Source organism: Phodopus roborovskii, unplaced genomic scaffold (genome assembly GCF_943737965.1).
Source record: "Phodopus roborovskii unplaced genomic scaffold, PHOROB, whole genome shotgun sequence".
Classification (NCBI taxonomy): domain Eukaryota; kingdom Metazoa; phylum Chordata; class Mammalia; order Rodentia; family Cricetidae; genus Phodopus; species Phodopus roborovskii.
The window spans coordinates 35,620,006-35,633,813 of NW_026125281.1; the positions used below are offsets into that span (position 1 = coordinate 35,620,006).

General features: G+C 44.4%; 1 protein-coding gene across 1 annotated transcript in view; it reads left to right on the top strand.

The window, feature by feature from the left end:
- Positions 1 to 13,808, top strand: part of Cep295 (centrosomal protein 295) — a 38,272-nt gene that overhangs the window by 14,570 nt on the left and 9,894 nt on the right. The window contains exons 7-17 of the mRNA XM_051198820.1: positions 128 to 268; positions 2,529 to 2,712; positions 2,941 to 3,048; positions 5,625 to 5,852; positions 7,444 to 7,512; positions 7,619 to 7,722; positions 7,990 to 8,133; positions 8,333 to 8,430; positions 8,666 to 11,987; positions 12,944 to 13,019; positions 13,188 to 13,334. Of these exons, the coding sequence (XP_051054777.1) occupies positions 128 to 268; positions 2,529 to 2,712; positions 2,941 to 3,048; positions 5,625 to 5,852; positions 7,444 to 7,512; positions 7,619 to 7,722; positions 7,990 to 8,133; positions 8,333 to 8,430; positions 8,666 to 11,987; positions 12,944 to 13,019; positions 13,188 to 13,334 (4,621 nt within the window). The remainder of the gene's footprint in view (positions 1 to 127; positions 269 to 2,528; positions 2,713 to 2,940; positions 3,049 to 5,624; positions 5,853 to 7,443; positions 7,513 to 7,618; positions 7,723 to 7,989; positions 8,134 to 8,332; positions 8,431 to 8,665; positions 11,988 to 12,943; positions 13,020 to 13,187; positions 13,335 to 13,808) is intronic.

Below are 13,808 nucleotides of genomic sequence, written 5' to 3' on the forward strand. Positions count from 1 at the left end.
AAAATGTTTTTACTATTTAATTTTATGTAAGTAGAAAAAAATTATATTAGTGACACTTTGTTTTAAAGTTGTTTCTTTGTTTCACACTTTAAAAAAAAGATGTAAAATTGTGTTGATTGACTGCTAGCCAGATGCGCATTTGGCTGCTGAAGAAGAGGCTCGGCGATTGGAGGGGCTTCGCAAGCAGGCGGCACACGAGAGGGCGGAGCAGTGCAGAAGGGCACAGGTGCGGGGGTCCCAAGCCATGAGGACGGCCCGCCTGGCCCACGTAAGACCCGGCATCTCCCCGGCCTGTGGGGTGGGCTGCTTGCTGGCATTGTAGAACTAACTGCTCAGTGAGTGTTTCTTATTGTCAACTTAAGGAAGGACAGGATTACTCTACCTCACGGTTCAAGGTACAGTCCATCATGGAGGGCAGGTCGGGGAGGTGGGAGCTTGAAGCGCCTGTCACACCACACATAGTCAGCTGCTTCGCTTCCTTTCTCATACCGTCCAGTGCCTGCAGGTGTCCACCCCAGTGCAGTCAAGATAATTCCCCAACAAGCATGCCCAAAGACCCGTCATGTCGATAGCATTAGCCATCACACAAGGTCTCCGAGTCATGCAATTTCATTACAGTTTTCCAGAGTCCTTTTCCTCCCTCTTAAGATCAGGTTGAATGAACCTGTTTTCACAATGTATGTTTTACATGTTTACCTGTACATTTACATCTATTCAATCCAAAAAGAGCCTACTTTTTTGATGTAATTTTGACTGCATTTGTATTGTATAAACTTATGTAATTGATTCAGTAAGTCTTTTCTGAGCAAAGCACTTATTGGCCGCTTTGAGTTTTGATTCAAAGGTAGACGCATATCCTTGCTTATTCTTGGAACAGCATAAAAGATTCATCTCCCTGTTTCGTTTTACCTTCTAAGTTTGACTACATTTGTGTATTTTAAACACCTAGCACCTTAGGAGAGGGTTTTAAGTGCCTCATTGGACGCTAAACACTTACTCTAAGGAAGTCTACTTGGGTAGTAGGGGTTAGAGTACAACCTTCTCCCTTGAATTTTTAGTTTTCATAAGTAGGAAGTGAAGTATGACTTAGTTAACTGAATTATTAATCATTCCTGCCTAAGAAATAAACCTATAAGAAATAACCACAGGAACTGAGAACAGTTGTTAAGTTGAGCACATCCTTCCATAAAAGCAGCAGTGTTGAGCGGCCGGCCGCAGAAGTGAGCTCCCACAGCTTGCCTGGACTTAACCTCACCTCCATATTATTTGGCTGTTAGCTCGCCTTAGCTCACTTCCATCATCTGTTTCCCGAGGAACACGCATGCAGTTAAAAATTCCGTTATTGGGGAAATATGAATGGATGACACACTGTGCTCGTTGGGAGTAAAGAGTGATGCATGGGGACCGTATGAGAATTGCTGCGCTGGTGGGTGATGGACAGTGGATGGACGGGGAAACAGAGACCTGTACATGTCACTCATATTGAAAGTTTTATTGAGGGGGAGGTAAGAAAATAAAGACACACAAGAGACAGGGCGGACAGTAGAGAAGAGGGAGACAGTAAAGTCCTGTCTGCCCCAGGGGAACAGCAAGAGAGAGTGTGAGTGGGTGGGGTCCTTCTTTAAAGGGGTCCTCTGCACCTGCATGCTGACCAGGTGCTGCCTGAGTGCATGCTGCCAGGTGACGGGCAGGCCAACGAAATGCCTGAAGCCTTGCAGTGCTTCTAGTGAGCCAGCCACAATAGTGCATTTATTCAAATAGCAAGTAATACATGTGCCGCCATTAAAAATCCAGCTGTTTGGGCCACTTCTCTTTATCCTAGACTAGTATTTCTCACATAGGAAAAATCATCCGAAACTGTGATATCTTAGTGTTAGTAGATTCCATTGCCCTGTTTGAACCTTTTCCCTACGACCTTCTGATCTAGAGTGTATTTATTGCTGGGTCTGTTGGAATTGGCATTTAGACTCTATCCTCCTTTGCTTTTATATCTTTTTGTCCGTAATCACTTTGCCCCCTGTGCCTTAGCTGTACAGACGCTGTGCCGTTCTCTGGTTGCCTTCACAGCCATACCTTGTGACTAAATGCTTACCCAGAAACTGAGGAGGTTTCTCTCGTCACCCTTTTTTTGCCTTTTACCATCAGAATTAAATTAGATAACCTCATTAAGACATTCTGATTAAACTTTCATGTTAGAAGTACTCTACACATACAGAGATACACAAATCCCTTCAGGGGAAGTATCAGCAGTTAAGTCTCAGGACCTGAGAAGTACAGAGAGCTGAACGGAGCGCCTTTTAGGAAGTCACCAAATGGTTTTCCTCTGCAGAGAACGCAGTGGCAGATACCTCAGACTATTGTCTAGGCAGCGCTCCCTCTCAGTGCTCCCGACTTTGTCCCTTACTAGTTTAGAGTTGACATCCCCCCCCCTCAGTAGTCTCAGTATGTCAGGACAGGTGGAGGGGGGAGCAATTTCAGGCCCTGATCTTCAGACGTTTGACTCCGCTGTCATCTGTTTACTTTTGAAGACCCAAGAGAGACTATTGGAAGAACTCAAACGGCTGCAAAAAGAGGACCTGTCACGTCGGAGACAGACTGTGGCACAAATGCCACCACGGCTAGTTGAACCGCCATACAGGCGCAGCGAGGTGAAAGAGGATTGGCAGCGGGAGCTGGAGTTCGCCTTTGAGGACATGTACAACGCAGACCGCAGTAAGGGGCTGCCAGCGGTGTTTTAAGAGCTTTGTGGGAAGTAGCACTTGTAATAATAAGCAGTGTTTATTTTGAGATGAGGCATTGTGGAGAAAGGCCTCAATGCTTTAGATGTAAAACTGATAACCTTAAGATTTTTATGGTTAAATTCCTCTTTTTTTTTTTTTTTTTTTCCAAATTATTTTCAGTCATTAGAAGGAAAACCGGTCTCTGTGTTTCTTTATTCAGAGGTGAAAGGAAACCTGATTTTGCATCTTACACCAGAGCCTTTGCCTGCCATGTCTGATCATCTCCAGGACGAAGAACTGGACCTTTCAATGGAGCGAGAAAGTAGAGGTGAAAAGGAGACCCCTTAAGAGCCACACACTGAAACAATACGTTCTAGTGGGACAGGGAAAAAGCCCCTAAGCTCAATGTTAAAAATTCACAGAAAAGGATTGTAATCATTAGCCGAGATGAAAATCCATTCAGTAAGCGCCGATAAAGACACTCATGAAAGCATTGGCAGGAAGAGTCTGCATATTCCTGCCACTAAAGATCAGTTCCGTGCTTGTTAGAGGGAGCCATTCACACATGATTAATGTGGAAATCTTTGGGTTGTGTGCGTTAGGTGCTTAGTTCTGGATTCATTTGAAGGGTCGGCGACTTTTACACTTACAAATCCTATTGTGTCCCATTGCTGCTGGGTACTTCATGTATCATGACGAGTTGTACAGACTTTGGTCTCCTGTCGTTCATACCTGGCTTCAACTTTCTCACCTGGCTGTCCCATAGGTACTTAGCGCTCATATCCAGCACTTAGCGCTCTTGCTTACTGAAGCCTTCGCTTTCTCACTTAAGTGAATGATGGGGCCAGCAAGATGTCTCAGCCAGTAAAGGCACTTGCCTCCAAGCCTGATGACCTCAATCTGACTCCTGCAGGTTGTCCTCTGACCTCCACATTCCCTCCCACAGTCAGTGGTGAACGAGGGTATCATGGTTACCTGAAACACATTACACATTTTTCTCTCTTACCCTGTGTCCCCTTACAGACCAAGCCCACACCATTGAGCTGGCCTTGCTTTAACCTTTGTTCTTGCTGTCCTGCCTTAATGTCACGCTGCTCAGGGTTCCGTCTCACTCCCTGCCCCGCATGTGGAAGTGGCTGTGTGTGGCTCTGACTGGATGGTGGGGTCAAGGCCTTCTCCCTGTCTTTCCCGCCCACATGCCTCTCCTCCTGAGTCTAAGACTCTGATTTGGTTCTGCTGTGGCTCAGCAGACAAGTGGGCTCGGTGCTTACCACCCTGCTTTCCAGGGTTTCCCCAAAAATGATTTCTTCTGAAGAATCTTGTTTTCTTGCTAGGTTAATAGTGTCTTTAAGAAGATTTTTTTTTTTTTTTTTTTTTTTTTTTTTTAAATTCCCATTTCAGCCAGGGTTTTGTTGTTTTAATGGGACTTAACATTTGTTTTTTCTAGTTAGCCAGAATTGAAGCCTAGTATTACCTAAAGAAACACTCTATTTCCTGCTGATCCCAGGTACAGTCTGGCCTAATGTTGTTCAGTCTTCCAGCTTTTCATAGAAAGCTAGGAAGGTGGGCATTGTGTAATTTCACTGTTCAGGAGGCTGAGCCAAGAGGACAACCAGTTACTTGGGACTGGTCTGAGCAAAGTAACAATACTTTATATCTTGAAGGTATCAGCAACAGAAGGCTGGGAACAACCATTACCCTTCTTTAAAACTAAATCCTCATTGAAACATAATTACAAATTAAAGTTGGCAATGTAGCTCAGTGGTAGAGAGCCTACCATGTGTAAGGCCCTGGATTCCATCCCTAGTGTGTACACACACAAAATAATGGATCCATGGATGGATGGACGGACGGACGGAAGGAAGGAAGGAAGGAAGGAAGGAAGGAAGGAAGGAAGGAAGGAAGGAAGGACGGGCTGATGGATGGATGGATGGACAGAAGGAAGGAAGAAAGGACGTACGGAAGGATGGATGGATGGATCTGCTTTAAAAGTAGGCAGGTCATAGACTAACAGTTAACTGAACAAGGCAGGCAGAAACTGTTCCTCAGGACACAGCTCTGTGTAATTAACCAAGGGACAGGGTAAAACTGTGTGGCTGTGAGGCAGAGTGCAGTAAAGTCACTTTTTGTGTATATTGGCTGGGAAGGACAAAGAGCCTTGTTGGTGCTGCAAATGTTGCACAGTGGCTTGGGTGGTGTTGATAGACACTGCTGTGAAATTTGCTGCACTGCACGCGCAGCTTTTGTGTGCTGAACCATTCGTTACGTTTTTAGTTCTGTTGGAACTTTTCTTTAAAAATGTACTACTTTGCCAGTTTTCAACCTCTTTGGTATTCTTAGTTTTTTCTTTAGTCCCCGCTGAGAAATGTTAGTTCTGTTGTTAGGTAGCTTGTGCCATCTCTGTGGAAGGGTGCTTGAAGAAACGCCTTGTTTCTGGTTTTTGATAAATGGAAGGGTCTACTTACAACCAGAGATGGAAATTTCCCCATGTATTAGCAAGAATGATCTGAAAGCAGGTGCTTTACTTCAAGGCTGTAAAATTGTGTTTCTAGTAGCCATCTAAGAACTGTTTAGACCATTCCCTAGCCCTGTGACATCTTACAGTGCATGACTCAAACATTAACTTCAGTCCCAAGCTGATTAGGAGTCAATCTGTTATCACCTAGCATGTAGAGTGAATGTTCTGAGAGTTAAGTTTGTAATTAGTATGTATGTGTTATGTTGTTGTAAAATGGTCTACATTTGAATTTAAGTTGAAAAATTATACTTGAATGTTAAACTAAGACAAGTTAGCATTCTTGTCTTACTGAACTTTAAATATTGAAAATAAAGTTATAGCAGTAACTGGGTATAAAGAGAATAATTGCCCAAATGTAATGATTTGCTTTCTTTCTTTTTTTTTAGTGCCCTTTGGAATGAAGACCCAACAAATCCCCTCAAGAGTTCTTTTTAAAAGATTGTTAAATAAGATTCGAAGCCAGAAATCTCTCTGGACGATTAAATCTATGTCTGAGGATGAAAATGAAATGACTACAAGCATCAGTGAGGTTGAGATCGAGAGTAAAGCACCAACCGTGGAGTCGGGAGCCATTGTCCTTGAGGAAGGGACACTGTCCTCCGAGCAAGAACAAGGTGCTCTCTCCCGAGATTCAAGGCTCTGGTGTCAGACTGCTTCGCTGAAGGGGACATGGTGGTAGAGTCATGCATGAGAAAACAGAACAGAGGACAAGGGTTAAGCAGTGGGCTGGGGGTGCTGGGGAGATGGCCAGGGGGTTAGATGTGTGGACTGCTCTTCCAGGGGGCCCGGGTTCAGTTTCCAGCACCTGCATGGAAACTCACAACTGTCTATAACTGGCACCCTCACCCAGACATAAATGTAGACGAAACCTCCCATTCCTCAGACAGCTGAATTGCAGCTCATCTATTCTTCATACCGGTTGATGTTTTGGCCAGCATTCTTCTGTAGATGTTTCTCTGGCTGTCTCCCTGCCCTCCCGCCTGAATCTATTCATCTATTTCGTTCTCAGTGAGACTTTCTCCTCGTTCTATATAAAATGCCGCCCTCTGCCTTCCCAGTAATGTTCCTTCCTATCACTTCATAATCTCTCTCACCGTGCCTCTCTTCATAGCTCTTACCGACAGGCAACAGACTTACTTTCTTGTTTATTTTCTTCACGTCTAACCCATTTGTGAGAGAGGACCTTGAAAACTTTATTCATTGCTCTGTCCCCAGAGGCTTCGTGGATAAAAAGTTGAATTAGTAGTATAGCTGAATTAGTTGTTGAGCTTAAAGCAAGAGAGATAATTTGGGAAGTCAGATATTTAAAACCATGAGAATAGAAGTTTCCTTTAGAGGAAAGAATTCAGTGAGAAGGGGGCTTATATATGCCCACTTGAGGGATTCCAGCCGTAAAAGCTACAGGAAGCCAGTCAAGTAGGGAGAGCACGGTTTTGGATTCCCAATAAAAGGAGCTCTGCTGTTGAATCTGTAGTTACATTTTGAGAAATGCTGCCACATGAACACTCACTCTCCATCTTGATCTTGATTCACTCTTCTCTGGCAGCTGACTCTGCTCCTTGCCTGTGGGTCTTTCAGATTCTGGAGTGACCCAAGGTGTGTGGGGGCGGGGCTGTTGCTCCCCTTTGTTCCTCTCACAGGGTCTTCATGTCTGTCTTTGGATAGGTCCGTTTGTCCCCCTCACCTGACCCTCCTTACCTTTCAGTGACTGCTTAAAGATACTTTGCTCAGAGAAATCACACCTGACTCACTAATGTCTTTATCATGTTTCATACTATAGCCTGTTTTCTTTGCATAGTACTTGTTTTTAATTCTCCAAATTTGAATGAGGTGATATGGTGTTTCTGTCTCTCGTTCAGGCTCTAAACCTTCTTGAGGCCTCTTGTCATTACCCTGCCATGGTAAATGGTTGAATGAGTGGTTTGTGCAAAAATACTGGCTACCCTGGTATGATGGGATTCATACCATGACATCCCTAGAATCTGTTGGCGTTTTTTTGGCACCTCTTTTGTCTTTGGTATTTCTTATATTTTCCTTAGGTTGGTGGTTAATGTATGTAGCTACCAAAAAGATGGCTGAGCCTTCCTTGAGGGTCCTCTTCCTGTTGACCAAGAGAGAATAGTTGATCTGATGTAAATGCAGTTTGCTGTTATTTTGCTCCCTTTGAGCCTGACACGATCATACTAACAGTGGCATATGTTACAGTCATGGACAGTGACCGGCTGACGATTGAGTCTGGACCACTGAGCAGTGAAGGAACAAGGCAGGAACAAGGTGCGTCTGCCGGGTCCTCCTACTAAGCGTGCGCCCCTTGGGAAGGGCGCCTCTAGCGGGCGCCTCCTCAGTGGCCGAAGCTAACTTTTGCCTGGTGATTCCTTAGCAGTTGTTGTAAACCCACCTGTCACAACTGTGGCTCAGCGTTCAGTGCTGCTTCACCCTCAGGAAGAAGCAGTCAGAGTTCGAATGTCAGCGAGGCACAAACAGGTAAGCAGACCCTGGGCTACAGCCTTGTTAGACCTGTGCAGTTCTTACGTGTCTGTCTTACATAGACATTTGGTCTCTGCTTACGCTCATTCCCCTAGGAAATGCTGTGTGCTTCTTCACCTTTCTCTTGGTCCTGACATAACCCCCTTGTCAGTGCCAGTGGCAGATTTAAGATTACATGCTTCGTGAGTAAGAGGTCCTTAATGCAGTGTGTGTGAAGTTTTCTCGAGAGTCTGTAGTTAGAACAGTAGTGTTCTTGTTATCTAGATAATGGAGATAGAAAGGCAGAAGCAGAAGCAGTTGGAGTTACTTGAACAAATTGAGCAACAGAAGTTAAGGCTAGAAACGGATTGTTTCCGGGCGCAACTGGAAGAAGAAGAAGGGAGAAGGAAGAAAGCGCAGCAGCCCGAGGTAGGGAACAGTCACTGTTTGTGTGCTACCCGCCCGGCGCGCGTCCTCATCAGTGTGTGTGGTGTGTGCGTGTGTGTGCGCGCGTGTGTGTGCAGCCAGCGTACATGTGACCAGCCTGACTGGGATGCTGTGTGCCGAGCTTTTTGAACCTGCCTGTCATCACAGAAAACAGTAACTTACTCCACGTCTTCATTTTGAGGTTTGCCCTGCTCCGATGTCACATACTGTGATCTCTGATGAGGACTGTCACAGGCAGATGATTCGTAACTATCAGCATCAGCTTTTACATCAAAACAGGTGTGGACCGGGGTATGACTTCTGTGCTACATTTTTGGGATTTATTTATGTTTTATACAATGATCTAATTGGGATTCCCTTAGAAATTGCCGTGATGCCCTCTTCAAGGGGATGTACTTTTCTGTGGTAAATATGGCCAACTTTAGATTGCTACTTAGTGTTTAATGTGTAAATATTAGACAAGTTGAGGGTTTTTTTAATTACTAACACTTGTTTTTATATTTGTTTTTGATAGGTTACACAAACGGTCTGTTGAAACTGCCAGGAAACGATTACTCGAATACCAAACTATATTAAGGGAAAGGTACCCATCCATGTCACCCACATCACTGATACCTGATTCTAATATATCAGGACCACCACAGAAATCTCAAAAGCCTGCTGCTGCATCAGAGCACTGGGATCTATGTCAGAGACCTGCGCAACCCTCACAGATCCCTGAATTAGACCAAAGGCGTATTCAGGCGCTAAGACAGGATCACTTTCCACAGAGGCAAGGAGAAACAGGTGCATCAGAGATGCTAGCCAAGCGGTCTGTGGGGTCCCAGGAACATCGACAGCAGCTCTCTCATGCGGAAGCACACCAGAGAGACTATGAATTTGTCCCTAAACATCCTCATGCACTTTCAAGAACTTTGTCTTACGATAGGCCACAACTGTTACAGGATGCTGGCGAGCTATCGAAACCACTGAGGGCAATAACTTGTCAGACTTTAGATCCCCAACAGATAGCATCAGAGGATAGTGAAAATATATCTTCTAAGCCAACCGAGCCCTCCTCATTTCTCCCACTGGTGCCTGAACGCTCTTTTACTAGTCTCCCCATTAAACTCGCATCTGGGAAAGTTCAGGAACCCTTTACAACCATAAGCAAAAGTAGGGTTTGCATAAACCAGTCTGTAATCAGTCAGATGCACGATCAGCCTCTCTCATCCTCAGACACAGTCGCCACCCAGCAGGATGACTTAAAGTTTCTCCAGAAACAGTTAGAACTGCAGAAGGAAGTTCTTCAAGCAAGACAAGAGGCTCAGGAAAAGCTGGCCTTTTGCGCACAGAAAGAACTGGAAAAGCAGGCTGGTCTTCCAGTATTCATCCCGTCATCAGCTGGACATTTATTTACTTCACTGCTATCTGCCTCAGCTGAATCAGGAAAACTCCAGACATTTTCAACAGAAAGTGATACCACTGTTTCCTCGGGCAATATGGACAAGCTTTGGGTTTTTTCACAACCTGTCTTATCACAGCAAACTAATTTAGAATTTCCCCAGGAACAGATGAGTGTTCAGAAGGATAACCTTCAGGCTAGGCGGGAAGCCCAGGAAGTCTTGTTGGCTCATAAACAGAGTAAAGTGGATGACGTACATTCTGAGAAGGCTGGGCACTGTTGGTCACATCAGGTGCCTCAGCAGTCTAGTTCATTAACAGTGACTGATAGACTATATAGAAAAATCCAGGGACAGCCTTTACCTACAAGCAAGAAAGGGCTTCTTCCAAGCCAGTCTGAAATCTCAACATCTCAGGATGAGTCTTCAAGTTCTCTACAGCTGCCCCTACCTCTACACAATAGTTTAAAGTTGCTGCAAGAGCGGCTGGCTACACAGAGCTATGCAGTTCAGACTAGAGATGAAGCCCAAGAGGAGTCACGTTTACATAGAGAAGGAAGTTTGGGAGATACATTGTCTGCGCCAGGAAATTCATCTTCCTCGGTGGCACCTCAGCATTCGGATGCTTCTCGTGCAGTTTCAGAACCCGGGCCCGGGTATTCATATGAGGAGAATATGGTTCCCTCTAATTATGTGATCACCGCAGCACTTGCAAAGGAGCCTCTTGGCTTTCCACAGCACAGCCTGCCAAGACAAGAACATTTTACAACACTCCAGGAACAGGCACACATTCAGAGGGTTATACTTGGTGCTAGAAAAGAAACTCAAGAATATGCACACGAAGAAAATGAATTAGAAAAAGGACTTAGTTCTCAACAAACTGGTTCCTTGTCTTTTCCATCCCAGGTAGCTGAATTGGAAAGATTCCAGGAGTTCATATCAGTTAAGGGTGATAGTACAGGGCCCTTAAGCCTTAAGATTCCAGGGTTTCAGGAAAGACTGGTTAGATTTTCACAACATGCATTCCCTCTGCAAAATAATTTGCAGGAACACCAAGAATGGGTAAATACAGAAAAAGAGAGTTTTCAGTTTAATCCTCAAACTTGGGAAAATTCATCTTCTCAACAGACAGGCTTTTCTTCCTTCATACCCTCATTAGGACCATCATCGTGCGTGTCCTTACCTTCTGCTGACTCTGGTACAACACAGCCTCTCTCAACAGAGAGTGACAGTAAAGTAACATCAGTCCATCTTCAGATACCAGAATTGCAGGATAGACTTGTAAGGATATCTCAGCTTATCCAGCCTCAGCAAGACAGTTTGAAGGCCCTTCAAGAACAATTGGCTACTCAAAGGGAAGCCATCATCCAGTCTAGACAAGAAGCTCATGGAGAAATACTAAGAGAGTGGAAGGAACGGGTATACCCAAAGCAGACTGGTTCGCCTTCTCCCCTGATACCTCAGCATTCACTTGCTTCATTCCCTCTTTCTGACTCTGAAAGAACACAAGAACTTTGTTCAACCCTCAGTGATGATGCAGCATCTTCAGGTTCTGAGATGCTGGGTTTGCCCAGCAGGGCATTGGGTTTATCACATACTGCTTTATTTCAGCAGAAAGAGAACCTCCATGCACAAACAAATTCTTCCCATTCTACTGAGAGCGTGCAGGGAGAGATGATGTTTACTAGACCGAGTGAACATTTTATCCAACCTCCTCATGGTGACTCGAAGGCATTTCAACAGCAGTTAGATGTGCAAATGACAGCCATTAGGTCTGTCCAGGAAATACAAGAGGAACTACTTTTGCAAAGGTTAAATAACTCGGAGCAAAGAGTATCTTGCAAACAGACTAGTTCCTCTTTATTCTCACCATGGGTAGCACTACCTGTTGCCAACTCTGACAGGACTCTGCAGTCTTTCCCAACCAAAAGGGATAATGCTGACATACCCAGCTCCCATGGTGAGCATCTGAGCTTTTCACAGCCCCTTCTACCTCAGCAGGATAAGCTGACAATGCAGATAGACTTGGAAATGGTGTTTCATAAAGAACTGCTTTTACACAAACAAAACAGCCAGGACAAAAGTGACTCTCCTGAGCATGCCACCCCAGCTTTGTCTCTCTCCAAGGAAACAGAGCATCCATTCATTCCATTACCTTTTGCAGAAGCTAAATCTAAAAGCATTTGTGAGTTGTACTTACCTAAAAAAGAGCATGAAGCTCCTTCTAGTGATGCTGTGATCCCAAGATTGCAGGACAGACTTTTGAGTTACTCCCAGCCTGTCTTAACCCAGCAAGACAACATGAGTCTTCAGAAGCAGCTGAGTCTACAAAGGGAAGCTCTACGTTCCAGGCAGAGAGCCCAAGAGGAATTACTTGTTCAGAGACAAACAGCCTTGCAGCAGCAAATCGAAAAACACAGAGAGACTCTGAAAGATTTCTTGAATGTCAGTCAGGTATGTTCTAAATTAAAAACTTCATTACACAAAGATGTTTAAACCTGATTCTATTTTAATCCTAAACTATCTTCCCTTTAGTTATTGGGAGTACAGAAATTAAAACAAAAAGTTACCTACTTTATAGGGTCATTTTAAATAGTCACAATTAAAGCATATCCATCTTCATTTATGAGTTTTGTTGTAGTAGTTTCTCAGCTGACCACAGAACTGGTTAACAGAATTTTTATTATGATGTGGTAGACCCCGTTCCCTAATGACTTCACTGACATTTGTATGTGAATCAACATCTATCCCATTTTTCCCCACATTGCATGTGGTGTAAGCTGGCCTGGTTGTAGGCTGATAGAGTCCAGAGCCGCTGCTGATGACTGCTTACATTTGAGCTGTTGAGAAGACTGGTGTGGTCATTTAGACACGGCCCCAAGTCTCATGCATATGAATGGGTCTGATCTATTTTAGGCCATTTCTTAAGTCTCTTAGTATAAACAGAGTTCTGCAGCCTCTAGGTGTTCAGGAAGCACTTGAGTCCAGAAGGAAAAGTGAAGGGGAAGACACAGAGGGGGCATTCAGGTCTAATCTGTCAGGAGGGGCAGAGCTAGGACTTAGGTGTGTGGCTTTATTTTACACTGGGAGTATCACCCCTTCAGGGTTAGAAGGATGTCTCAGTTTTCATCTGTCAACATAAGACAGATTGTGGGATGTGGGTTCAGGTTTTCCTGAATAACGCGCTCCACTGTGGAAACAGTTACAGGAATATTATAGTCACAGAACAAAGAAAACCATGAATTTGTGGTGTTTTCCAAGGACTTTGTTGGACCCATGAGCGAATTACAGAGATGCAGGGAAAAGCGTTACAAGTGATGGAGGCTCTGACTTAAGTGAAATGTAAATCTCGTGGGTTCTTCACGATTCCTTAACACACATCATCCCCGGGTCCCTGTCCACTTTTTCAGGCAAGGAAGCCCACAGGTGAGGATTACTTGAAAATGCACGGCCCCGCCTGGGACCCTGATCAGGAGAGCAGTAGCGGTGAGTAGTCACTTTTAGCAGATGTCCATGGTGAGCATAGTGGTGAGGTAGCCCTGTTGTCTGGTGATCGTGCCTCTTTGCCAACATCCCTGCCGCTTGCCGACAGAAGAAAAGCTTCTTGTGTCTTCACAATGTTTCATGTGTTTAACCCTGTCTTTGACCTGATAGGTGAGAGTCTGGGCAAAGAACTAAGTGGTAGAGCCTCTAAGCCACCTGTCTCCAAAGTGAAGTGTGGTTTGGACTTAGACCAGCATGAGCTTAGTACTATCCAGGAGGTGGAGTCACCAGCAAGTGGTGGCAGGACCCCTGTGCCAGGTAAACAGTGTGGTGAAATCCAACATTTTACACCGTTTTTTCAGTGTGCTGAATGTATCCAAGAGCTAGTCTTTGAATCTTTGTAAAAAGCGAAACTGGTTTACCTAAAAACAATTTAAAACTTGGGATTAGAGAGATGGTTTACTGGGTAGAAAGTGTTTTCCTGCTTACTGTATAAACTTGACAGCCAGAGTTGAGTCTCTGGATCCCAAGACAACTCCCAAAAGTATTTATCTGACCCCTACATACACCAACACTCACATATCACATGCATATGTAAATAATGAAATGGAATTTATTGGAGTACTCAAATTGTTGACTTAAAGAAACCTAGCTTCTTTCTGCCTTATATGGGGAAGACAGTATACACTGTAACTGTTAAGCCTTAAGCTCTGAAAGGAAAGGTATTCTAGAGTTGGAAGCCAAGAAATACCTACAGCTCTAAAAGGAAAGGTATCCCAACAAGTGTTAACA